Below are 27,414 nucleotides of genomic sequence, written 5' to 3'. Positions count from 1 at the left end.
ATTATTATCAACAACTATATACCAATAAACTGAGCAATCTGGATGAAATGGATGCCTTCCTGGAAACCTATAAACTCCCAAGACCAAAAGAGGAAGAAATTGACAACCTGAATAGGCCAATAAGCAGTAACAAGATTGAAGCAGTAATCAAAAACCTTCCCAAAAAAACAAGAGTCCAGGCCTGATGGATTCCCTGGGGAATTCTACCAAACATTCAAAGAAGAAATAATACCTATTCTCCTGAAGCTGTTTCAAAAAATAGAAACAGAAGGAAAGCTTCCAGATTCATTCTATGAGGCCAGCATTACCTTAATCCCCAAACCAGGCAAAGACCTCATCAAAAAGGAGAATTTCAGACCAATATCCCTGATGCATATGGATTCCAAAATCCTCAACAAAATTCTAGCCAATAGGATCCAACAATACATTAAAAGTATCATCCACCACAACCAAGTGGGATTTATCCCCGGGATGCAAGGGTGGTTCAACATTCACAAATCAGTCAGTGTGATAGAATACGTTAATAAAAGGAGAGAGAAGAACGATATGGTCCTCCCAATTGATGCAGAAAAAGCATTTGACAAAATACAGCATCCTTTCCTGATTAAAACTCTTCAGAGTATGGGGATAGAGGGAACATTCCTCAAGTTCATAAAATCACCTATGAAAAACCCAGAGCAAATACCATCTTCAATGGGGAAAAGCTGAGAGTCTGTCTCCTAAGATCAGGAACTTGCCAAAGATGCCCACTCTTGCCACTGTTGTTCAACATAGTACTAGAAGTCCTAGCAGCAGCAATCAGACAACAAAAAGAAATAAAATATTCAGATTGGCAAAGAAGTCAAACTCTCTCTTTTCGCAGATGACATAATACTTTATGTGGAAAACCCAAAAGACTCCACCCCCAAATTATTAGAACTCATACAGTCATTCAGTAATGTGGCAGGATACAAAATCAATGCACAGAAATCAGTTGCTTTCTTTTTTTTTTAAGATTTTATTTATTTAATTGACAGAGAGAGAGAGAGAGACAGCATGAGAGGGAACACAAGCAGGGAGAGTGGGAGAGGGAGAAGCAGGCCTCCAGCCAAGCAGGGAGCCTGATGTGGGGCTCAATCCCAGGACCCCGGGATCATGACCTGAGCCGAAGGCAGTCGCTCAACCAACTGAGCCACCCAGGCACCCCCCAGTTGCTTTCTTATACACTAAAAAAGCAACTGTAGAAAGAGAAATTAGAGAAACGATTCCATTTACAGTAGCACCAAAAACCATAAGATACCTCAGAATAAACCTAACCAAAGAGGTAAAGAATCTATACTCTAGGAACTATAGAACACTCATGAAAGAAATTGAAGAAGACACAAAAAGATGGAAAAACTTTCCATGTTCATGGATTGGAAGAAAAAACATTGTTAAAATGTCGATGCTACCCAGAGCAATCTATACCTTCAATGCCATCCCAATCAAAATTCCAATGACATTTTTCAAAGTGCTGGAACAAACAAGTCTAAAATTTGTATGGAATCGGAAAAGACCCTGGATTGCCAAGGAAATGTTGAAAAAGAAAAACAAAGCTGGGGGCATCACATTGCCTGATTTCAAGCTATATTACAAAGCAGCGATCACCAAGACAGCATGGTACTGGCACAAAAACAGACATATAGATCAATGGAACAGAATAGAGAGCCCAGATATGGACCCTCAACTCTATGGACAAATAATCTTCGACAAGGCAGGAAAAAATATGCAATGGAAAAAAGACAGTCTCTTCAATAAATGGTGCTGGGATAATTAGACAGCCACATGTAGAAGAATGAAACTCGACCATTCTCAAACACCCTACACAAAGATAAACTCAAAATGGATGAAAGACCTCAATGTGAGATAGGAATCCATCAAAATCCTAGAAGAGAACATAGGCAGTAACCTCTTTGACATTGGCCACAGCAACTTCTTTCAAGATACATCTCCAAAGGCTAGTGAAACAAAAGCAAAAATGAACTTTTGGGACTTCATCAAGATAAAAACCTTCTGCACAGCAAAGGAAACAGTCGACAAAACAAAGAGGCAACCCACAGAATAGAAGAAGATATTTGCAAATGACACTACAGATAAAGGGCTGGTATCCAAGCTCTATAAAGAACTTCTCAAACTCAACACCCAAAAAACAAATAATCAAGTCAAAACAATGGGCAGAAGACATGAACAGACACTTCTCAAAAGAAGACATACAAATAGCTAATAGACACATGAAAAGATGTTCATCATTAGCCATCAGGGAAATTCAAATCAAAACCACATTGAGATACCACCTTACACCAGTTAGAATGGCAAAAATTGACAAGGCAAGAAACAACAAATGTTGGAGAGGTTGTCGAGAAAGGGGAACCCTCTTACACTGTTGGTGGGAATGCAAGTTGGTATAGTCACTTTGGAAAACAGTGTGGAGATTCCTCAAAAAATTAAAAATAGAGCTACCCTATGACCCAGCAATTGCACTCCTGGGTATTTACCCCAAAGACACAGATGTAGTGAAAAGAAGGGCCATATGCACCCCAATGTTCATAGCAGCAATGTCCACAATAGCCAAACTGTGGAAAGAGCCGAGATGCCCTTCAGCAGACGAATGGATAAAGAAGATGTGGTCCATATATACAATGGAATATTAGCCATCAGAAAGGTAAATACTCAACTTTTACATCAACATGGATGGGACTGGAGGAGATTATGCTAAGTGAAATAAGTCAAGCAGAGAAAATCAATTACCATATGGTTTCATTTATTTGTGGAACATAAGGAATAGCATGGAAGACATTAGGAGAAGGAAGGGAAAAATGAAGGGGGGAAATCAGAGGGGGAGATGAACCATGACAGACTATGGACTCTGAGAAACAAATGGAGGGTTTTAAGGGGGGGGTGGGGGGGTTAGCCCAGTGATGGGTATTAAGGAGGGCACGTATTGCATGGAGCACTGGGTGTTGTACAAAAACAATGAATCGTGGATCATTGCATCGGAAACTGGTGATGTATTGTATGGCGACTAACATAACATAATAAAATAAAATTAAAAGAAAAGAAAACAATCTACACATCACTAGAGTCCCAGAAGGAGAAGAGAAAGAGAAGAGGCAGAAAGCTAATATCAAGAAATAATGGCTGAGAGTGTCCTAAATCCAGGAAGAAACTTGGACATCCAAGTTCATAGGTCCCCAAAAATTTCAATTCAAAGAGATCTCCAGGACATATTAGAATAAAGCAGTCAAAAAAATCAAAGACAAAGAGATAATCTTAAAAGGAGCTAAAAGGGGAAAAAAAAAAGCTTTTAACTTACAAAAGAACAGCTCCCACCCCCGCCCATAAGGCTATCAGCAGATTTCTCAGCAGAAACCTTATAGGCCAGGAGACAGTGGGATGATATATTCAAAGTGAAAGAAAAAAACTGCCAACCAAGAAAACTTTACTCAGCAAAGTTGTCCTTCAGAAATGAAGGAGATAAAGATTTTCCCAAACAAACAAAAGCTGAAGGAGTTCATCACCATTAGAACTGTCTTACAAGAAATGCTGCAAGGCATTCTTTTTTTTTTAATTTTTTATTGTTATGTTAATCACCATACATTACATCATTAGTTTTTGATGTAGTGCTCCATGATTCATTGTTTGTGCATAACACCCAGTGCTCCATGCAGAACATTCCCTCTTTAATACCCATCACCAGGCTAACCCATCCTCCCACCCCCTCCCTTCTAGAACCTTCAGTTTGTTTTTCAGAGTCCATCATCTCTCATGGTTCGTCTCCCCCTCCAATTTCCCCCCATTCATTCTTCCCCTCCTGCTATCTTCTTCTTCTTTTTTTTTTCTGATATGAAAGGATACTAATTTGTAACATGGAAACATACAAAAATATGCAGCATACTGGTAAAGGTAGGTATAGAGTCAAATCCAAAAGACTCTAATACTGTATTATGGTAGTGTGTTAATCACTTAACTCTAGTATAAAAATTAGAGGACAAAAGTATTAAAAATAACTGTAGCCACAATAATTTATTAATGAATACATAACATGAAAAATGTAAACTGCTCTCATGCTAACCACAAAGCAAAAACTTATAATAGATTCACAAAAGATAAAGGTATAAGAACCAAAGCAGGGGCGCCTGGGTGGCTCAGTCGTTAAGCATCTGCCTTTGGCTCAGGTCATGATCCCAGGGTCCTGGGATCAAGCCCCGCATCGGGTTCCCTGCTCAGCGGAGGCCTGCTTCTCCCTCTCCCACTCCCCCTGCTTGTGTTCCCTCTCTCACTGTGTCTTTCTCTGTCAACTAAATAAAAACTTAAAAAAAAAAAAAGAACCAAAGCATATCACTAAGGAAAATCATCAATTCACAAAGGAGGTCAGAAAGAGAATAGAAAGGAATAAGAGAACTACAAAACAGCCAGAAAACAATAAGATGGTATTAACATATCTTTTAAATGTTAATGGTTTAAATCCTCCATAAAGACATAGAATATCTGAACAGATTTTAAAACAAGACAAACAAACAAACAAAAAACCAGGATCCAACTCTATGGTGCCTACTAGAGCCTCAGAGCCTCACATCATCTTTAAGGACAATGAAAGCTTGGAGTGAAGGAAAGAAAAAAGATATTCCATGCAATTGGAAACCTAAAAAGAGTAGGGGTAGCTATACTTTTATCAGACAAAATACACTTTAAGCCAAAAAGCTTTAACAAGAGACAAAAACAGTCATTACAAAATGATAGAAGGGTAAATTTCTCAAAGGAACTAGCTCTTGAAAATTATATATGCACTCAACACTGGAGCATCTAAATATATTAAGCCAATACTAATAGACCTGAAGGGAAAAACAGACAACAATTCAATAATAATAGGAGATTTCAATATCCCAGTTTCAACAATGGCTAGATTATCCAGTCAGAAATCTATAAGTAAAAACTGTCCTTGAACTATATGTTAGACCAAATGTACCTAACAGACATAAATGGAACATTCCATCCAACAGCAGAATTACACATTCTTCTCAGGCCCACATGGAATATTATGCAGGATAGATTCACAATTATGTAGAAAATTAAACCAACACACTTTTGAACAACCAATGGGTCAAAAAGGAAATCAAAAGGGAAACCAAAATATTATGAAACAAACAAAATTAGAAACACAGCACACCAAAACTTATGGAATGCAGTAAAAGCAGTTCTAAGAGGAAAGTTTATTACAATAAATGCCTGCATTAAGAAAAAAGAAAAATCTTGAATAAACAAGTGAACTTGATACATCAAGGAACTAGAAAAAGAAGAACCACCTAAGTCCAAAGTTAGCAGAAAGAAGGAAATAAGAAAAATCAGGGCAGATACAAATGAAATACAGACAAGAAAAACAAAAGGAAAGATCAACAAATCTAACAGCTGGATTTTTTTAAAGATAAACAAAACTGACAAACATTTGACTAGACTAAGAATTAAGAGAGAGAAAACTCAACAATCAGAAATGGAAGAGGAGACATTACAACTGATATGACAGAAATGCAAAGGATCTTAAGAGACTATGAATGATTATAGACCAACAATTGGATAAGCTAGATGAAATGGGTTAATTTCTAGAGACATACAGTCCACCAAGCCTGAATTATGAAGAAACAGAAAATCTGAAACAGACCAATTACTAGTAAGAAGATTGAACCAGCAATCAAAAATTTTCCAACAAGGAAAGGCCCAAGATGGTTTCACTGGTGAATTCTACCAAACATTCAAAGAAGAATTAACACCAATCCTTCCTAAACTCTTCCCAAAAACTGAAGAGGAGGATATACTCCCAAACTCATTTTACAGGCCAGCATTACCCTGATACCAAAGCCAGAAAAGGACATTACAAGAAAAGAAAACTACACGCCAATATCCCTGATGAATACAGTTGCAAAAATTCTCAACAAAATACTAGCAAACTGAATTCAACAGCACATTGAAAGGATCATACAAAATGATGAAGTAGACTGTATATTTGGGATATAAAGATGATTCAACATATGCAAATCGACAAATGTGATACACCACATTGATAGAATGAAAGATAAAAATCACAATCATCTCAAAAATTGCATAAAAAGATTTTGACAAAATTCAACATCTTTTCATGATAAAAACTCAACAAATTGGATGTAAAAGGAATGTACCACAACATAATAAAGGCTATATATGGCAAGCCCACAGCTAAGGTCATTAATGGTGAAAGGCTGAAAGCTTTTTCTCTAAGATCAGCAAAAAGAAAGGGGTACCCACTCTCACCACTCCTATTCAACATAGTATTAGAAGTCTTAGTCAAAGCAATCAGGCAAGAAAAAGAAATAAGACATCCAAATTGGAGAAAATGAAGTAAAACTGTCTTTGTTTGCAGATGATATGATCTTATACATAGGAAGTTCTAAAGATTGCACCGAAAAACTCTTGGAACCAATAAATAAATTCATTAAAGTTGCAGGCTGCAAAAACAACATACAAAAATCAGTTGCATTTCTATAAGTAACAATGAGCTATCCAAAAAACAAAGAAAACAATCCCATTTACAACAGTATCAAAAGCAATAAAATACTCAGGAATAAATTTAACTGAGGAGGTGAAAGATCTATAAACTGAACACTATAAGACATTGATGAAAGAAACTGAAGAAGACACAAACAAATGGAAAGATATCCTGTGTTCACAGATCAGAATTAATATTATTAAAATGTCCGTACTACTCAAAATGATCTACAGATTCAATGCAATCCCTATCAAAATTCCAATGGCATTCTTTACAGACAGAAAAAAATCCTAGAATTAAATGGAACCACAAAAGACACCAAACAGCCAAAGCAATCGAGAAATAAGAATATAGCTGGAGACATTACACTTTCTGACTTCGGTCTATACTATAAAGCTATAGTAATCAAAATGGTATGATACTGGCATAAAAACAGACACACAGATCAAAAGTCCAGGATTAAGAGCCCAGATATAAATCCTGGCACATACAGTTAACTAATATTTGACAAGGGAACTGAGAATATTCAATGGGGAAAGGCTAATCTCTTTAGTGAAAGGTACTAGGAAAACTGGATGTCCACACACAAATGAAAGACACTGGAATGTTATTTTATACCATACACAAAAATTAACTCAAAATGGATTGAAAAAGTAAATGTAAGACCTGAAATCATAAAGCCCCTAGAAGAAAACATAGGGCAGGGATGCCTGGGTGGCTCAGCCATTAAGCGTCTGCCTTCGGCTCAAGTCATGATCCCAGGGTCCTGGGATCGAGCCCCACATCAGGCTCCCTGCTCGGCAGGAAGCCTGCTTCTCCCTCTCCCACTCCCCCTGCTTGTGTTCCCTCTCTCACTGTGCCTCTCTGTCAAATAAATAAAATCTTTAAAAAAAGAAAAAAGAAAGAAAGAAAACATAGGGGAAAAACCTTCCTGTCATTGGTCTTGGCAACAGCTTTTGGATATGGCAACAAAACACAAGCAAAAAAAGCAAAAATAAACAAGCAAGACTACATCAAACTAAAAACTTCAGTACAGAAAAAGAAACAGTCAAAAAAAATGAAAAGACAATCAATCTATAGAATGGGAGAAAATATTTGCAAACTATCCAATGAGGGGTTAATATAAAAAATATACAAGGAACTCATACAACTCAATAGCAAAAAAACAAATAATCCAATTAAAAATGGACTAAGAACCTGACTAGACATTTTTCCAAAGAAGACACAGAGATGACCAACTGACATATAAGAAGATGCTCAACATCACTAATCATCTGGGAAATGCAAATCAAAGCCACAATGAGACATCACCTCATACCTGTTAGATTGGTTATTATCAAAAAGATGAGACAATAAGTGCTGACAAAAATGCAAAGAGAAGAGAACTTTTGTGCACTGTTGGTGAGTATGTAAATTGGTATATTCACTATGGAAAATGGTAGGTTCAGAGGTTTCCAAAAGAATTAAAAATAGAACTACCATATGATCTAGCAATCCTAATTCTGGGTATATATCCAAAGAAAATGAAATCATTATCTAGAAGAGATAGATATCTGCACTCCCATGTTCACTGCAGCATTATTCACAGTAGCCAAGACATGGAAACAACCTAAGTGCCCATGGACAGATGAATGGATAAAGAAAATGTGGTATATATAAACAATGGAATATCATTGAGCCATAAAAATTAAGGAAATCCTGCCATTTGCAATACCATGGATGGACCCTGAAGGCATTGTGCTAAGTGAAATAATTCAGACAGAGAAAGACAAATACTGAATGATCTCACTTATGTATGAAATTTTAAAAAGCTAACATAACTGCTTGTTACAAGATGAGTAAGTTCTGTGGAGCTAATGTACAGCATGGTGACTATTAGTTAACAATACTGTATAATATACTTGAAAGCTGCTGAGAGAGTAAATATTAAATGTCCTCACCACAAAAAAAAAAAAAAGAAAAATGGTAATTATGTCGTGATGGATGTCTTAGCTAACCTTATTAGGTAATCATTTATGCAATACATACAAGAAATAAATCACATCATACACCTTAGACTTATACGATGTTACATGCAATTATATGTCCATAAAGCTGGGGAAAATAAAATTTTTAAATAATAATAATTTTTTTAAAAAAGACAATAAGGTCAAACCCTCAACCGTTACTGGGCTACTAAAGAAATGTGCATCCCTCTAAACCTACCTCTCTATCAGGGAAGAGCTTGGATGGTCATTTAAGATGGTCTGACATACTATTTTGTTCTTTAAGTCGAACCAATAGCACAGTAGATTCCTAAGGGCTTGGGAGTCTTAATAATATACTACATACTAATTTAACAGTCACTGAGGATCTACTACATACGAGGCATAATAAGAACACTGCAAACTGCACCAAGAGAGAAGATTCTGCATCCAGAACAATTTTACTTTGAACCTGATTCAAGCTAGTAGTGAATGCTGTTGGTACCCACAGGATTGCTTTTACTGAGCCGGGGAATCCATCCCCAAATTGCTGTTTGAGTGTTGGCTGTTAAGAGCTCAGAGCTGACCGGTGTTTTCTAGAAGAGCAGCTGATAGAAACCACCTGGCTTGGGAGGTTACTCCCTCCTATCTCTCACTCCAAAATGCTCCTGGCAATCCCCAACCAAAGACTGACTTATACGAAGCCACCAAAGGTTGGTCCCCTTCCCCTAGCCTCAGGGCAGGATAACCCTGCCTGTGATTTACACTTGAGGCCTTCCTCCCAATGGCTCAGGCTGAGGTTATGGCTGTCCCTGTGACCACATCCTTGCTCACCTCGACCCCCCTCCCTACCCTGCTTCCCTCACTTCCATACAGGGTTTTTCCTCTAAAGAGCACTTCCTCAATAAATTACAAGCAACCAAATCCCTATCTCAGGCTCTGCTTCTAGAAAACATGGACCTAGGACACTGATTTCATTCACTATCTAGAGAGCTAAAGAAAGTCAAAGCTTTCTTTGATTATTGTGGTTCATAATCACTAAGATTAATATTATTATTATTATTATTGTCATTATTTTACAGATATACATCTCTTGGTATTCTGTAGACAATACACTGTCTATAAACGGAATTCCAAAGGAATCATTAAAGTTTTTATAAAAATTGAATTATGAAATTACTTCCCATCTGACATATTCGACATAGTCTAAATCCTAAATCTGTCTTTATTTCTCAGGCTATAGGGGGACAAAAGTGCTAAATCTGATCTGGTCTGATGCAAAATATAAGTTAAAACAAAACAAACATATATCAGGAAAATATTTTTCTCAGGGCATAATTCAATAAAAGAAGCATATTAAACAAACCCAAACACTATAACTCACTAGTGCTGCCAGTGCCATAATTCTCTTGCATTCCCAGGTGGGTCATAGAAAATCGTTCTTGGGCAAAAAGGGGGGAAAAAAAAACATATCACTATCTTTACATTTCATTCTTTATCCTGGATAGAGTGAGTGTTACACAACTGTTGATGGTCTGGCTAACCATGAAAATAAGAGTTCTATAAAGACTACGTGGTCTATAAAGTCTACGTGGGGCAAAGAGAGCCAGGATTGCTGCCCTGGTCACCTAGAAGATGCTTCCTCCAGCGAACGTGCTGCCTGTGGGCTTTTCCCTTTTCTGACCCCATAAAAGTTGAAGAGCTTCATGATCTAATAGTGCTTATTACAGTAGTGAATATAAACTAATAGTACACATCAAATAGTCCCCATTATCCCATCATTTAAAAGAAAAATAAAAGGTATATGGACCAAGATACACTGCCCTCTAATATATACATTTGACTATAGTAAAAGCTTAACTAATATAATATATAATAAGGACGCTATCTTAAGTAGGATATTTCACAATATCCAATTTATATTTTCCCCATGGACGTCTTTAGTTCATTTCTCATATGTCTTCAATTAGCATCTTGATTTTTTTAAGAATCAACAAAAACAAAACTATACATAGCAACCATTCATGCAGAAGACTAATTTTAATGGATGAGCCATAGGTTCCGTCTATTTCTTAATGTTTGAGGAGGACTGAAAGCTCTCTACATCTAAATGGTAACTATAAATAATTCACCGAGGCTCCGAAGCACAAAGCGAAACGGAAACTCACCGCCAGGTACACTGTACCAAGCAGCACCATTGGTTGTTCCATCTACAAAGCTGCTGTCGTCATCATTCTTGCGACAGGGTGGTCGACTGGGGTCAGACATGGGTGGGTTAAAAGAGGAGTACGCCCGAGCCAAGCTTTGGAAAATGGTATCATCTGGGCAGGAGCTATATTCATGAGCACTACCTAGAAAATAAACCCACAAGGTTAAAGAAATTAATATAGACCAAAGAGCATTGCGTGTTTTCGAAAGAGTGGTTCAGTGTTGTCTCTTGCAGAACTATTTTTTTTTTAAGATTTTATTTATTTGACAGAGCGAGAGAGAACAGCTGAGGGAGAGGCAGAAGCGGACTTCCCGTTGAGCAGGGAGCCCAGTGCGGGACTCCATCCCAGGACTCCAGGATCATGACCTCAGCCGAAAGCTGAGGCTTAACCGACTGAGATACCCAGGTGCCTTCTTGCTGATTTTTTTTTTTTTTTTTTTTTTTAGCAACATCACAATGAGAAAGGAGTGATGGTCTAAGTGCTCAACAATTACACTTAGTGTTTAAGTTATATACCATTCTGTTCCACACCACAATGTAGAAATTGGGTAGAAAGGACATTCTACTTATGCACTGAAAGCTTCATGAGAAAAGGTGATAAAGTCGTGCTAAACTTGACCTGAGAAAACAGAAAGGAGATTTCCATTGTTAAAATTTTTAATTTAAAAAATGTAACCTCTGGGTGCCTGGGTGGCTCAGGCGGTTAAGCAGCTGCCTTCCACTCAGGTCATGATCACCGGGTCCTGGAATCTAGCCGAGTGTGGGGCTTCCCTGCACAGCTGGGAGTCTGCTTCTCCCTCTGCCCCTCCCCACCCCGCTCGTGTGCATACTCTCTCTCTCTCTCTCTATCTCTCTCTCTCACTCTCTCTCTCAAATAAATAAAATCTTTAAAATAATAATAATAAAATAAAAAATGTAACCTCATAGCCACCATGAATCATTCTCACACATACTTTTCAGTATTTGAGTTTTAAAGTTTAAAAAAATCTCCCATGTGTAATATAAAAAGAAATAATATATATTTTGATACACTGTGTCTTCATATATGATAAAATACGCCAGGCTTTTAAATTTCCCAGCTATTGACAAACTACAAAATCTCTAAATTTTAATGTTTCACCAAAGACTCTCTTCAAGGCTCAAAGTTTCCCATATCTAAAATTATCATCGCGTGCTTGCAAAGAATGAATTCTTCAAAGACCCCTGAGAATCCATCCAAAGCAGGAAATTTCTTGGAGCAACAAAAAGTTAAGTTGAAAATAACTATCTAACTAAAGCTTGCTGTGCCTGAAATTTAACTAAAACTAATCTGAGAAAGTCAAAGCACCATTTTCCCTCCCTGACACCACTAGAAACAGTTCCAGATGCAAAAGCATGAGTGTATGGTAAGACGCAGAGAGATCCACATGGGCCCTGATCAAGCTGCAAAAAGACTGCTTTCATTTTTAAGCCATCTTGTACACAAACCTGTATCATTTCCATTATCTCTCAGTTCTACCAGGGTTCAAGAGTGACCCAAGTTCATGACCTCTGTTTTTTCCCTTTCTCTTGCATTCTGTCAAGATCACGGTCCTCTTCAACTAAACTTACTAAAAAGTTACAGTCCTTTTCTGCCAAATATTTATACGAATGCCACATGAAATAAACATATGTCCTTCTACAGGCAAAATCACTTAATGGCCAGTTTCTTAAAAGAATGGTCCACATAGAAATCATCCTATAAACCCTCATAAAACGATTGTAAACCTTGAACCATTAGAGAAGCAGAAAGAACACCTACCACTCCGCGTCTCATCATAGGGGTAATTGGCCACAAGGTCTCCTCCATGGAGATTGGCAGAGAGCACGAAAGGAATATCCATAATCCAATGAATGACTGCCTTAGTCTCAGGAGCAAGCTGTATTAAAGATTAGAGAGTAGAAGGATTATACATTTGGTTATCATTGGTGGGATCACTCGATAGGAAAGACATAAAAAAGGAAAAACAACAACAGTAATCGAAAGCTGGTCATAGGTCATCTTTCAAGTGCTTTGTGGTGGTTGTCATAAAAATAAAAAAGCTTCCAGTAAGAGCAGCATTTCCATCTCTACCTTTCCCACTTATAATAAAACATATTTCAGTAGTGTTAGAATTTCCTTAAAAGTTTTACTTTTGTTAGCTGCCAGCTTTTTTCTCTTTTTTGTTTTTGTTTTTAGCTTTTTTCTCTTTGAAACTTGAAAACCATCATGCAAATCACTGACAAATTCTAGGACACTTCCATCTGATCTTTGTTAATAATAGCTAAGAGTAAGACAAAGAGAAAACAAAATAGTTGGACTGAAGAACAAGATTCTTTCTCTACGGTGGTTAAACTCTAGAAATGTATGATAGATTTTATTTCTTTTATTACTAATTATTATTATTTATTATTTTCTTTTATTGCTTACTATTTTTCCAATTCCCTCCAACTACCTCTGACGCTGTCCCTATAAAAAATATATTAAATTGGGTCTCTTTCAAAACTCACTGTAAAATATCAGCTTACTTTGGGAAAACCATCTTAAACAAAAGCAGAAGTTTCAGAAATTCATGTTGCCTTAATTTAATGACTCACAGCCCCTCTTATCCTGGTAGCAAAACAAAAGAGGAAAGAAATTTATACAAAAGAATTAATCTGGAGCCAGACACGTTTTTCATATGATGAGTTTTTAATAGTAACTAGGAAGACTCTCAAACTCCCAAGTACCTCATTGATTTAAAAAAAAAAAAAAATTCCTGGAGATGTGATCCATACTTTCTTTGGGACAGAAAATCTGACAGCATCAGTAGGGTTTGATGGCTGCAAGACCTTGTATTTCTGTATCTCTGTTCAGTTTATGAATGAGCTTCACAACATCCCCATTGGATAGGCAAAGATATTCATCCCCCTTTCACTGGGAAGAATCTAGGGATTAGGTGTGTTTATAACATGTCCAAGTTCACACAGCTAAGAATTCAAATCCAGTCTATAAAACTATAAACCCACGTTTTTGTCAGTATTGATATATAGTTTGATACTTTAACATATCAAAATTATCCTATTTTTCACGTAGGCAACTTATAATCATGAAAAAGTGTGATTTAGAACAGGGTGTTGTTTTTATTATTTATTTGATTGGTTTATCTCATTCTCCTTATAAAAATGTTTATTGTAGAAAATGTAAAGGAGACAAACAAAAAGAAAGAAGATTAAAATGACCCATAATTTTACCATCTAAAGATACAAACTGCTAACATTTAGATGTATCTTTCTCAGTCTTTACCAATGCACTTATGTAATTTTTTAAATGTGATAATCTATTAAACACTTTCTGTGTGACACATTGAAGTCTCACATCCACCCTATGAGATAGGGACTACACATACTCCCCATTTTACAGATGAGTAAACTGAGACACAGAGGAGTTAGGCAATAGCATGATTCCACTCAGTTGTAGTGGCAGAGCCTGGACTCAAGCTCCAGAGCACGAACACCAGCACTAACAATCTCCAATTGATGGGAGGGGTTGGGTAGAAGGGGGACATGTTGGTCTGAGGGTACAAACTTACAGTCATAAGATGAATAAGCTCTGGGGATCTAATGCACAGCATGTTGACTTAATAATACTGTATTGTCTTTGCTAAGATAGATGATAAGCATTCTCATCACGAAAGAAAACTAAGGTAACTATGTGAGATGATGGATATGTTAATTTGCTTGATTGTGATAATCATTTCATAATGTATATGTATATCAAATCATCATGTCATATACCCAATTTTTATTTGTCAGTTATACTTCAAAAGAGCTGGGGGATAGGATCTCCAATTGTTGGGTGTTGAGTTGTTCACTACAAAAAAAAATTCTATAAACACCCTTGTAACTACTCTTTTTTCAGATCTACACTTTCCTTAGGGAAATTTTCCTAGAAATGGAATGACTTAACCAAAAGCTAAGCACGGTTTTTAATTTTATAAAATGTATTACAAATTGCCTTCTATAAAATACAGCAATAGTATGTTAAGCCTGCCATTTCTCATCACTCTTACCAACATGTGATATGTGGTGTTTTTTAAATCTGTCACTTTGATACATGACAAATTAGATTTTTTGTAAATGTGCATTCTTTGATACACTAATAAAACTGGAACCATTTCTATATGTTTAGTAACAATTTATGTTTTATTCTTTGGTGACATACATGGTTTAGCTGATTTTTCTATTGAAATGTTGATCTCTTACTAATTTGCAAGAGTTGTTTATTTAGTAAAAACACTAACCCTCTATATTACAGATATTTTCTGAGTTTGTCATTTGTCTCTCAAATTCAGTTTTTTTCAAATTTAATAATAGTAATACTTAAAATACAAAATATTAAAATATTTATGTTTTCAAATTTACTGATCTGATCTTTTTTTTAATGGTCTCTTCCTTTGCTTTTGCATTTTATTCGTTCATTCAATAACTAGTAAGTGGCCACCATGTGCCAATTTTTCTATATGAGGGATTTAGAAATACAGAACATCTAATCAAAAACAATCTTTAGGGGCGCCTGGGTGGCTCAGTGATTAAGTGTCTGCCTTCGGCTCAGGTCATGATCCCAGGGTCCTGGGATCGAGCCCCACGTCGGGCTCCCTGCTCAGCAGAAAGCCCGCTTCTCCCTCTCCCACTCCCCCTGCTTGTGTTCCTGCTCTTGCTATCTCTCTCTGTGAAATAAATAAATAAAATCTTCAAAAAAAATCTTTAATCCAAAAACTGCGTATGCTGTTGTTTGCAATGAATTTATGGTTTATTAGCCTCAACTACTCAAAAAATGGCAATAATATTATGTGATATGAGTTTAACACATTCTTTTATATTCTGTTCCAAGTTTTCCTCATAGTACTGAATTTCTTTCCAATCTTCTTCCTTGTACATCCCCTTCATTTCTCCTATTTGCTCAAACCCAATGATTGGTACTGACAAATATTTCGATGAGTTCAGAAGAGACAGAAATCCCTGTGGTTTGGAGAATCATGGAAGACTTTAGGAAGGAGGTGGAACTCCACTATGCCTTGGGGGAAAAAGGCGGATAGGCTTTGGATAGGAGGAAAAGAGTAGTTAAAAAAAAAGAAAGAAAGAAAGAAAAAGAAAGGAGGAGAGTATGTAAGGGGGAAAGGCAAGCAAGGACTGCCTGGGGTGAAGGACTGGTTTGAGTGAGAGCTCAGGAGGCAAAGCCCTACAGTGGCAGACTGTACTTTTGGATTTTTTATTCACCTGAAAGGGTTCAAAACAGTGTGCATGGTATGCTTCCATATATTTATAGATTGATACTTGCATAAAAAATAAATCTAAGGATACATACCAAGATGTGAATGGTGGTCATTTAAGACTATAGGGTAATGGGTTCTTTTTCTCTTCATTTATATTTACTTTATCTTTTTGTTCATAATAACATACTAATTTTTAACATTTTTTTAAGAAACTCTTTTGGAACAAATATAACATACAGTCCTGAATACACAAAGTCATATTCGGCTATTAGGTTTAGCCTATTGCTAATTCCGATACATACACTATTGCTAATGTTACCAATATGTTCAAAAGCAAGCAAGTAAATTCCACAATTTGACAAATTAAACTCAGTTTGTCTCTGTCTACTAATAGAATTTTTTAGGCTGACAAAATGCTGAAATCCCCTGGGTACTATAATTATATATTTAAGTAATCTATAGAGAAGCCTCTGGAACATCTCTAAGATTGAGCCCCAAGAGAATCTAGAACCAATTATGACCTATCTTTAAAATTTCCATTTAAAGACTAAGTATAGCTTAAATGTTATGCTCTATAATTAGATGGCTTTGGCTCTTAAAATACACTAAAGCTATATTTATTTCCCTTTCTTCATGACTCTAGCCATTAGAGATAAGTATACAATTACTAAAATTGTTTGATTTATTTTAACTCACTCCATTTTCAAGCAATCCAGGTCCAGGCTCATGTACTGAGCTCAGATAACAGTGGAGGTGACCAGGCCAAATTGCTCAAGAACAAATGAGAAAAAACAGCAGGAAGAACTCCAGAGGTTCAAAAGAACAAGGAAAGCATCTGGAACATGCGGTAAAAATGCGGATGCCTTTTCATCACCCATTCCCACAGCGTACACACCCCAGACTTCCTGAATCAGCATTCATAAAAGTCTGCCTTTTTCACCCCAAATTCCTACAAAGCTTGAAATTTAAAAACCACTATAAGGACAGATTGGAGGTGGCCAGAGGCAGTGTTGGGTGGGGGAGATGGGGAGGGAAATGGGTAAAGGTGGTCAAAAGGTATGCACTTCCAGTTATAAAAAGAAGTCATAGGGATGTGATGTACAAAATGGTGACTATAGTTCATAATACTGTATTCTATATTTGAAGTTACTAAGAGAGTAGACCTTAAATGTTCTATTACAAGAAAAAAATTACAACTACGTATGGTGACTGATGGTAACTAGACTTATGGTGGTGATCATTTCACAATATATACACATACCAAATCATTATGCTGTATACCTGAAACTAATAGTATGTTATATGTCAATTATATCTCAATAAAAATAAAACAAACATAGAAGCTACAATAAGGAATATAGCTACTGAGAAGGGGGACTAAGAAAAGGCGAGATGTGTGAAAACATTCACAAAATGCCTACTACACGTCTCCTACCCAGCAATGTCTAAACATGGTCTCAGGCTTTTTTTTTTTTTAAGATTTTATTTATTTATTTGAGAGAATGAGAATGAGAGAGAAAGAGCATAAGAGGGGGGAGGGTCAGAGGGAGAAGCAGACTCCCCGCTGAGCAGGGGGCCGATGCAGGACTCGATCCCGGGACTCCAGGATCATGACCTGAGCCGAAGGCAGTTGCTTAACCAACTGGGCCACCCAGGCACCCACGGTCTCAGTCTTAATGACAAAGATGGAAAAAAAGAGAAGATGAACCAGTTATGAATAATACCATCCCCGAATTATTAGGCAGGTTTCCTGAAGATTTAGTCTAATGTAAGCAAACTTTGCTTCTGTTCCAGAAAAGAGACTAAATTTTAATTTTTATGTATTTCTCTTTAATTTACCTTTACCCAGAAAAAGTATTGGCATTGAGATATTTTTAATAAAAGCTCTAATTTTGAGGGGCACCTGGGTGGCTCAGTCGGTTAAGCAGCGGAATCTTGATTTTGGCTCAGGTCATGATGTCAGGGTCCTGGGATCAAGCCCCGCCTCAGGCTCCCTGCTCAGTTGGGAGCCTGCTTGAGATTCTTCTCCTCCCTCTCCCTCTGCCCCTCCCCGCACTTGCTCACTCACATGCTCGCTCTCTCTAAAATAAATAAATAAATACTAAAAAAAGTTCTATTTTTTTAAGTACCATGAGCATATATCTTTTAAATAAGTATTGCTTACATTAAAAATAAGAAAACGCCTAACACCGCGATTCTGCAAATATTACACAGGTTCTCTTGGGGAAGAGGAAGGTCGTGCCGATGGAAAGTGTATCGCACTGCACAAAGGCCGCGCATCAGACATCCTACAGACATGAGTTTATTTCATAGATTCTTCTACACAAAGTGGCAGGCATTACTTGTCCCATTTCTTGGATTTAATGAAGACAGCACAGGCAGCTTAATGTAAGCAATGGTGAGAGTCTGCCGGCTGATAGCAGCACTGGGCTTCCACAGTGGTTTTCCATTTCTGCCTTACCCTTCACAGCTTATCACACAGGACTGTCCTCTTTTTACCTCTGGTTAAAAAAAAAAAAAAAAAAAAAAGACAGTCCTCTGTCTTTCCGACTTTCCCTTCATCCAAGAAAGACGGACCAGGGGCTGAGAAACTACAAATGTATCTGTGACTCAGAAGCAGGAATGTTTAAGTGACTCACTTATCAGGTTCTACTAGAATCCTCAGCCCCTAGCAGCCCTTTTCTGAGACCAGTTTCCACTTGCAGGCTTAGCCTAAGTTTCTGGAATGAATCCTAAATATAGGCAGGAAAGTTATAGGAACTTTACACCAATAATCCGGGACCCTCCCTATGTCCTGGATCCTCTATCTAGTGCCCAACCGCATGATGAATGCTTGTCTCGAACTCCAGCTGTGGATTTTCAGATACTGTGACTTGCTTGTCAGGCTGGATTGCATTCATTCCTAACAGGTTTTAGGCCTACTATGTGTCAGACTCAAATATAAGCCATAATTCTTGCAACCAAAAGATTGAAATCTAGAATTAAAAAGGAAAATAGCTATATAAATTATTATAATATAACAAACACAATGCTCTATATAGCTATAAGCACCATACTGGAAGTATTTCTAAAGAATGTAAGGGAAGTTTAACAGGACCTGTCTGGAAGAGCAGAAGGCTTCACAGAGGAGGTGACAAGGAAGGAAAGGAAAGAGCATTCTAGAAGGTTGGAACAATGCATACAAAGATATAAAATTATTAGAAAATACTTTGCTTAGGGAGCAAAAAGGAATAGGTGGACTGGAGCCCATGGAATATCAGAGCCAGATCAAGGAGTGGGTCAGCCAGCAGCTGCCAGGGGCCAAGGGAAACTTGAAAGGCCGTGGCACTATAATAAAATGCAGAAATTGTACTTTCCACGTTCTCCCTTAGGAAAGGTATAAAAAGGAGTTGATAAACCAGAGCAGAATTGCCTGGAAAAACACAAGAGGAATGGAGAGCTGCCAACCCCAGTTCTTCTCCACCTTCCCTCCACAATGGGATCTACCTCTCTCCAAGTAATTGAAAACAATGTTCAAACAATATTGGTTTGAAGGAGCATCAAACGTGTAGTGGATATGTCGATGCACCCATCTAACTCTGGGGTACATAACAAAGAGTCCTGAGAAATTTTGCTGAAACGGTAATAATAGTTATAGGTGCTGACTTCAAGCACTTTATAGATATTAACTCACTCAGTCCTTATAACCACACAAGGGGATAGCTACTATTATCATCTCCATATTGCAGTGGAAGAAGCAGAAGCACAGAGTGGTTAGATAACTTTCCAAAACTCAGGCAGCAAATATGGAGCCAGGCTATGAACTGAGGTGGCTGCCCCGGAATCCCCAGACTAAGACTAAACCATCACACAATTCTGACATACTGAGTTTTTACTTTATCCTCGGGACAGTGGAGAGCTGGCAATGAAGCAATAATTTGTGCATGAAGATCACTCTGGAGGAATTCGAGAAGATTGAACAGGGTTGGGAGGGGCTGAACCCAAAACAAGAAGAGGGGACTGCTATACTCATCAGAGCAAGAGACAATGGGGGCCTGAACCAAGCAGTGGAATGAGTTTGCAGGAGAGGAGAGACCAAAGAAGTGTTAGGGCCCTCAGATCACCGAGATCTGCCAACTGATTGCTGGTGGCGGGGACAGTGATGGAACAGTCAAGGCTTTGATGATAGGGTAAATGAGAAAACACTGTTTTCTTATGGAAAATGTTTGGTTTTGAGGCCCTGCATGTAGCCAGATGAAGGGACTCTGTGAGCGAGTAAAGTAGAGAAAGAACTCCACAGGGGATCGGGAGCTAGAGAAATGGATCTGTAGGGAAAGAGATAAAGGTAGCAGATGGCATTTTGAAGGCCACCACTTAGCCAAGGTAGGGGAAGCTGAGCAGTAACTGGAAAGGCAGTAGAAGGAGCAGGAGAAAGTGGAGTTGTGCAAAGCAAAGAAAGAAAAGGTTCTGGAAAAGAAGAAAAAGATCAGCAGTGTGAAATGCTGTGATGTGCTGATAGAGGGCCTCTGAAAGGGCCATGAAGACTTTCAAAGACACTCACAACTGGGTTCCTTCCTCCTGTCCCCTCCCCCACTTCCCATCCCCCTCCCCCTTCCCCCTTTCCTCCCTCCCCCATACCAGCCATGACTTTCTCAGCACCAGCTAACTATCCCACACAAGCTTTAACATTACTGCAACATCCTCCATTATGATGAAGCTATTAGAACATACTTCCTTAGGCTAGAGGGCAGACCCAAGAAAACCATACATGTTCCCTACCTTTGTGTTTTGATCCACAATCTTCTTCAGATTTTTCAGCAAATGATTATTTGGACCACCTTCTTTCTCATTAACATAAACTATCCTATCCAGGTCTGGAAAGTTCCGGTTCAAATCTATTCCCTGGGCATTGCTTCGACCCACAAACCAGTCCTTGAGCTCACCAGGCTAAAACAATCAAGGAAAAAATAATAAGTTATTTATTATTATTATTGTTACTATCTAGTTAAGGTCTTCATTAATAATTTTTAAAATAATTTATTAGGATTAATTATTTATTTCAACAATAGCCTCTCAAAATTGTATTTTCACTCTCACTGACAAACACATGAAGGTTTCAGGTTTAAAGTATTTATTATGGTTATTTCAAAATATTTTCAATGAATAATATCTTAAATTTTAATAATAATTACATTTAAAAGATAATTATCATCAAACTGCAAAAAAAAAATCTATATATATTAGTAACAGATGCCTTTTAAAGCATGCCAGTCTCTATTTGGGTTAAGTGAAATATTCATTGGCTCTGTAAATCACAGGAATCTATTTTTTAAATATTCAAAAGAACAAATTACTAAAGAAGATTGGAGGCTTAAAATGAGTTTAACATGAATTATGTACATAATAGTAAGATATCTCCCTCTCATAGTCTTCATGAAAAAATATGAGCTCTAGCATCAAAGTTTAAGAGCTTTGTAAGTTGAGAAGTTTCTGTTCAATTTTAAACCCTTCATTCCAGTAACGGTATAATCAGGAAATGTAATGAATTTCCAAGACATTCAGCTATATTCCATAATGCATATTTTCTTGTTTTACTATTAAATTATACATAATCTATGATATATAGCTAATTCCCATATTCTTGAAGTTATATAAGCTCAGATACCTTAGACTCCAAAGAATAAAAATCCATTACAGAAAATAACAATGATAATCTTTTGTCCATTCTGTCTTACAGATCTGAATATCACCTTAAAATAGTAAACAATTTAATTCTCTATGTTATTAGAATTTTTCTAACTTTAGAAATTATATCAATGTTATTTAGAGAAATTCTCTGGGTTTCTTACAATGTCAAACTGTCAGGTCACTGGATTTTTTATTTTTAAGGTAAAAATCAACCCCCTAACTATAAACATACCAATACTCCCAAAAAATAAGGAAATCGCTTCACACTGTAGAAAACAACTAATGTTCTCCATGCCTGTGCAAACAAAAAGGGAACACATACCATTTATCTTCTCTTAAAGTGTGATTACTTTCCAGCTTCTCTAACAGTTAAAATGTATTAATTTCATTTTACAGGTAGGAGGGGTTTTTGTTGGTGGCGGGGTTTTTTTGTTTTGTTTTGTGTTGTTGTTTCGTTTTGTTTTGTTTTGTTTTACTTTACTCATCATACATAGACAAGAATTAAACACCCGTGAAACATTGATCTGGCCAAAATTTTTCTTCCTTGATGTCAATAGAGGGCGCTATGACATCACTTCATTCACAGGCAGCAATGGCATTACTCTTCAACACTTGGCAGTAGTCTTACTTCCAGCTTTTTAGAAGAAAGGAAATTTACCTAGTCACAAATGTGGGTGAATCAATATGATTTATTTAACAACAAAACAAAACATTAATTAAATACTGACTTCACCAAATTTCTCATTCGCAAACTCTGCTGAAGAAACTCTCACCCACCATCCCTTACCTTCTGAACTTTTTTCCTACCAGCAAGTTGAAGAGCTTATCACTTATATCCTCCCCTGCCCTGTCCATAAGATTCATGTGAGTGCAGCATTACTTACAGATAAGCACACATGTACAAACACAAATGAAGGGAGCCTGCCCTGCTCTGGGCTGGCTGGAACTCACCTGAGACGCAGCCTTCTCAAAGCCGTCCGGGTTGAGGGAAGGCATGATGTGGATTCGAGTGTTGTGGATCAGCTTAACGATTGTCTCGTTGCCCTTTTGGTATTCGTTGCACAAGTATTGGGCCAGGAAAATGAGTAGTTCCCGTCCAACAGCCTCATTACCGTGCATATTCCCAATGTATTTAAATTCAGGCTCACCTAAAAGACCAAAAATCAATAGTATGGAGACATTTTCTATAGCTCTGAATAGAAGCAAATGGCATACAGTTAGGAGTATGTTGTATATCTACTAATTTACTACACATAGCTGACAGCTGCTTCTCCCTCCAGAAAAGATATCCAATAAATCTACTTTAAATATCAAAGTATTCCAGGGCGCCTGAGTGGCTCAGTCGGCTAAGCGTCTGCCTTCGGCTCAGGTCATGATCCCGCGGTCCCGGCATCGAGCAGGGCGTCGGGCTCTCTGATCGAGGGAAGGCTGCCTCTCCCTCTGCCCCTCCTCCTGGCTCGTGCTCACTCTCTCAAAAAGTCAATAAAAATCTTTTTTTAAAAATAAAATAATAAAATTAATAAGTAAATGTATGTCAAAATATTCCAAACAATAATAATAATGTATAGCTTGCCTTCTATTGATTAAACACCGAACTTCGCATTTTTTAGTTATGCTCACCAAACATCTAAAAGTAGGTATTATTTTATAATGAGCAAACTGAAGTTCAGACTGCTTAAGAAAGTTGACCACAGTAACACAGCCCATGAAGCCAGGATTCAAACGCTGGTCTTCTCATTTAGTTAAAAGCTTCCCCCCACCCCCACCCACATACACTTTTTTTTAATCCTAGGTACTAAAAGCATGAACTTCTGGAGCCAGACTGCATGGGTTCAAATCCTCGCATCAAGTCTTACTGGCAAGGCTTGAGCAAGTTGCTTTGGCTCTCTGTGGCTCTCTTTTCCCACCTATAAAATGAGAAAACTATAAAATTATTCTACCTATAAAATTATTGTAAGAACTAAGCAAAAGAATACATATAAAAGCTTAGAACAGTGCCTGGCAAATAACAAGTGCTATGTGTTTGCTATAATTATTATTATTGTTATTATTATGTCACATTATCTTATCAGTGTGACGTGCTTTACCACATATAGTCTTATTTTCTCTTTACAACAGCCCACTAAAACGGGGAAGACAAATATCTTTATTGTCATTATTGTACAAATGCAGCCTCAAGAGGATACGTTTTGCTGAAGGGCTCAGAATTCAGACACGAATCACTATTGCCTGTTTCTGCGGCTCTGTTGCATTTAGGAGTGATGAAATTGCAGAGCATAGCAACAAATGCTCTTCATTAATCCTATTGTTCTGCTCTCTTCTGCTTCATCCATCCCCCAGGCCCGATTTCTGCAGTGGAAAGGATTTTCCCACTTACAAAATCTCTAGGACTCCGCACCTCTGATTAAAAAAAAAAAAAAAAAAAAAAAAAACACTGGAATTATTTTTCTTCTGGAAATATGTTATCTAAGTATCCTTTGCATGAGATCCCTGAGTGTGTGATTTAAATGACTGCTAATCACAGAAAACCGTGTCCTTGTGTGACCTCTCAACCTGCATCTAAACTAATCTTAATCTAAGGATCAGGCAGGAGCAGGATCAGGGCTATTTATAGGCCCCGCATTTTTCACTTTGAGGGAAAGTCGCTAATAAAACTGTGCCTAGGGACTTACCCACAAGGTATGTGAGAAGAGATGTTTCCTTTGCTTCTGATTTCAAAAGTCATAATAACCTGCTTCTTTTCTGTCAAACTCGGTGCTTTATACCTTCCCCTTACAGGTTATAAATTTTTTTGAGGCGCAGAAGAAAGGGTAGCCGTCCGTTACAAAAGAAAATAGAGATCGAGTAGCCAGAGGAGTATTACAAGCCTATTTTGCAGAGGTATTTGAGAAGACCACACTGTGGGAGGCAGGCTGGTCCTGCCCCTTACCCCAGCACAGCTTTGTGTGAGGCTTCAGTCACTCAAAAGAGCTTGGCCCATAACCCATTAAGAGTAGATGAACTCACTGAAATTTTGTATTACGTCCCCGGATTTAAAAAATACATATTTAATCATTTAAAGGAGAAATAGCAAACTCATACTCACTTAACCCCCCAGTGTTTGTTTGGTGGTCACAGTATATTTTGTATTTGAATCTGAATGCTCTCCTGGTTCTGCCACAAATCACACCACTCCCTATTGCTACAAGGCCCTGACTTTTAAAGTGAGAAAATTTCCAATATGGTTTTGTTTCTTCAATCTGTAGGAAATTGCTCTCAGAAGCAAATCTCCCCCAAAATGTTTATTATATTTGTGAGGAGATAGTAATAATAGTAACAATAGCAATGCTTGAGTTTGACATGAAGATAGAACTAAAAAGGTCATTTTATAGAAGACATTAATATATGGAAATAAAATTCAAGGCACATATGAATTAGCAAAAGAAAAGGCAAGTGTATTTTTATCATCCTCTGCCTTCCAGAATAAATTAGATTGCTAGATAACGCTCTCACCAGAATACAGAAGAGCTGTGCTAAGCCTACTGACGTGTCTTATAAGATGAAGAAGTCACAGTGTTGTTGGATGTGTACATGCAAACCTTGGTGTCCAACGCTACAGCTCAGAGCAGCATTCTTAAACTCAAGGAATGTGAGGTCTGGAGGAGGACACAGACATGTGCACGAACCGTGTTCAGCAGTGAGGCAATGACGAAGGAATGTCGGATACATAACCAACCAGCTTCAAGGTTCTAAATTGGAATAGTCCTACCACCTGAATGGCCCTTCTCCAGCCCTTTGCCCTCCCAAAGCCAAATTTATCTTTTTACAACACAACCCTCATTGGGTCCCCTCTACCTAAAACCCACCAGCTAACTAACTTCCCATTTGCTTTCACCATAAAGGCCAAAATTCTCTACAAGAGCTCTAATTCCCCTGTGGTTCGGCCTGGTCCACCTCCCCAGTCTCCTGAGGCACCTCCTTCACTCCCTGTCTTTCCGCCACAGGGCTCTGGCCTGTGATGGATGCTCTTGACTTGTCACACACACACATTTTGCCCTTCACATTCTCCTAACCGTGGAACACTATGGTTTCCTCAGAGTACCTTTAGTCTAGTCCAGTTCTTTTGTTATTTTTAATACCTCAGGGTGAATATATACATTCATCAGCGTGATTGTTTGATCTTCCACCCCAGACTGCAAGGTCTATCAGTGTTGGGATGGTATCTACTAGAGCTCACTAGTACATCACTCCCGCCCAAGGGAGAGCCTGAAACACAGCTAGAGCACAATAAATATCGATTAAATAAATTCACGAGTCCATGAATAAATGATTGGTCGTGCTTCTCACTCCCAACCTCCCAGCAGCGTGACTGACAGTACAAAGTGTGCCCTTGAGATGCAGGTGCAGCTGTGGGCACCCGAAAACTTTCTGGCGCAGTGAGGGGGGACAAACAAATAAACTGAAGGGGACTTGAGGTAGGGTCAGGGAGCCCATACCCTGGGGGCAATATTTAGAGACCTCAACACTTGTCGCTATATCCGGCATTCCCAGGCAGGAATGGAAATTCTTCTTTGGGAATGAAGGCAGCCGTGTTGTGTGAACAGCTGATTTCCCAGAAAGAATATTAATCTCCCTGGTCACAAGAGAACCACAAAACCTCTAGGCAAGAACTCCCTAGGGCTATTTTTGTTGTAAAGTCTAAACAAAGAGTTCTGAAGAGACTTTGACTGCAGAATCCTTAATTTAGAAATAGAGATAAAATGGAAGGCTTCAGACTTTGAATAAGCCTCTCTGTGTCAGTTTACCCACCATTTATTTAACAGAGGACTGACTGCTTTTCCCCAACACTTAATTTTCTTTTCTGCGGCTCTAGAGCTGGAGTTTACAACAGGCTGTGCAACAGATGACGTGTGCATGTCTGTTTACAGTGTCGACAGAGAACAAATCCCAGGTTTAGCAGCTGTGTCATCTCTCGTGGATACAGCTCGTAATGCACACGCACCCAGGCGTGAGCTCATCTCTCTTAGCAACAGGAAGAAAAGGCAGCAAGAACTACTCTCAGTCCACTTGGGGATGGTTGGTTTTACATTCCCCTTACGCTCTCTGCACTCAACATCTAATTCATTTTCCTTCTTACACAGTGATTAGCCTGAGTTCCTGATCCTGCACCGAGGCATCATATTTGCGCAGGTGGCCAAACTGCCAATGGCATTGGCTCGGGAAGTACAGTTCCCCTGTTGCATCCATTTTTCCGCAATTTCACGTAACCATCTGTCTTCCAGTTACTTAGCATGGCACACGATCATCAATCAACCAATCGTTAAAAGATAAACATCTGACAAACCAAACCCAGCCTGGTTGGGCCGAGTTTCCATCTTTTTCATCTGCATCACAGAACAATCAATGTACCTGATTGGATTTGTATTCTCATCAGAACTATATAAGAATAACTGATGGGTATTTTAACTGATGGGTATTTTAAAATCAGATCCAAAGCTTTACTGAAGGCAGAAATAAATAAATTCCAAACTGAGGAGGCAAATGATTTTAAGTTCCGTACTTGTAACTCTTTTGCTCCAATTGTTTATTAATGTGATTTGAAATAACTAAATCACAAAAAGAAAGAAAGAAAGAGAGAGAGAGAAAGAAAGTAGGAAGGAAGGAAGGAAGGAAGGAAGGAAGTAATATAGGAGGAAAAAGAAGAAAGAAAGAAACAAAGAAACAAAGAAACAAAGAAAGAGGCGCCTGGGTGGCTCAGTCAGTTAAGCATCTGCCTTCAGCTCAGGTCAGAATCCCAGGGTCCTGGGA

The 27,414-nt window shown here is 38.0% G+C and overlaps 1 protein-coding gene across 2 annotated transcripts in view; it reads right to left on the bottom strand.

Moving 5' to 3' along the window:
- CPE (carboxypeptidase E) overlaps positions 1 to 27,414 on the bottom strand; it is a 123,604-nt gene that overhangs the window by 16,080 nt on the left and 80,110 nt on the right. For both annotated transcript variants that reach the window (XM_025874419.2, XM_025874420.1), the window contains exons 2-5: positions 22,579 to 22,775; positions 20,719 to 20,886; positions 12,489 to 12,606; positions 10,668 to 10,850 (exon numbers count right to left, since the gene is read on the bottom strand). In XM_025874419.2, the coding sequence (XP_025730204.1) occupies positions 10,668 to 10,850; positions 12,489 to 12,606; positions 20,719 to 20,886; positions 22,579 to 22,775 (666 nt within the window). The remainder of the gene's footprint in view (positions 1 to 10,667; positions 10,851 to 12,488; positions 12,607 to 20,718; positions 20,887 to 22,578; positions 22,776 to 27,414) is intronic.

The sequence above is a fragment of the Callorhinus ursinus genome, unplaced genomic scaffold, assembly GCF_003265705.2.
Source record: "Callorhinus ursinus isolate GAN/ISIS: 27379988/994484 unplaced genomic scaffold, GSC_fseal_2.0 scaffold4, whole genome shotgun sequence".
NCBI classification, from domain to species: Eukaryota; Metazoa; Chordata; class Mammalia; order Carnivora; family Otariidae; genus Callorhinus; species Callorhinus ursinus.
This window is presented reverse-complemented; position numbering and strand designations above follow the sequence as displayed.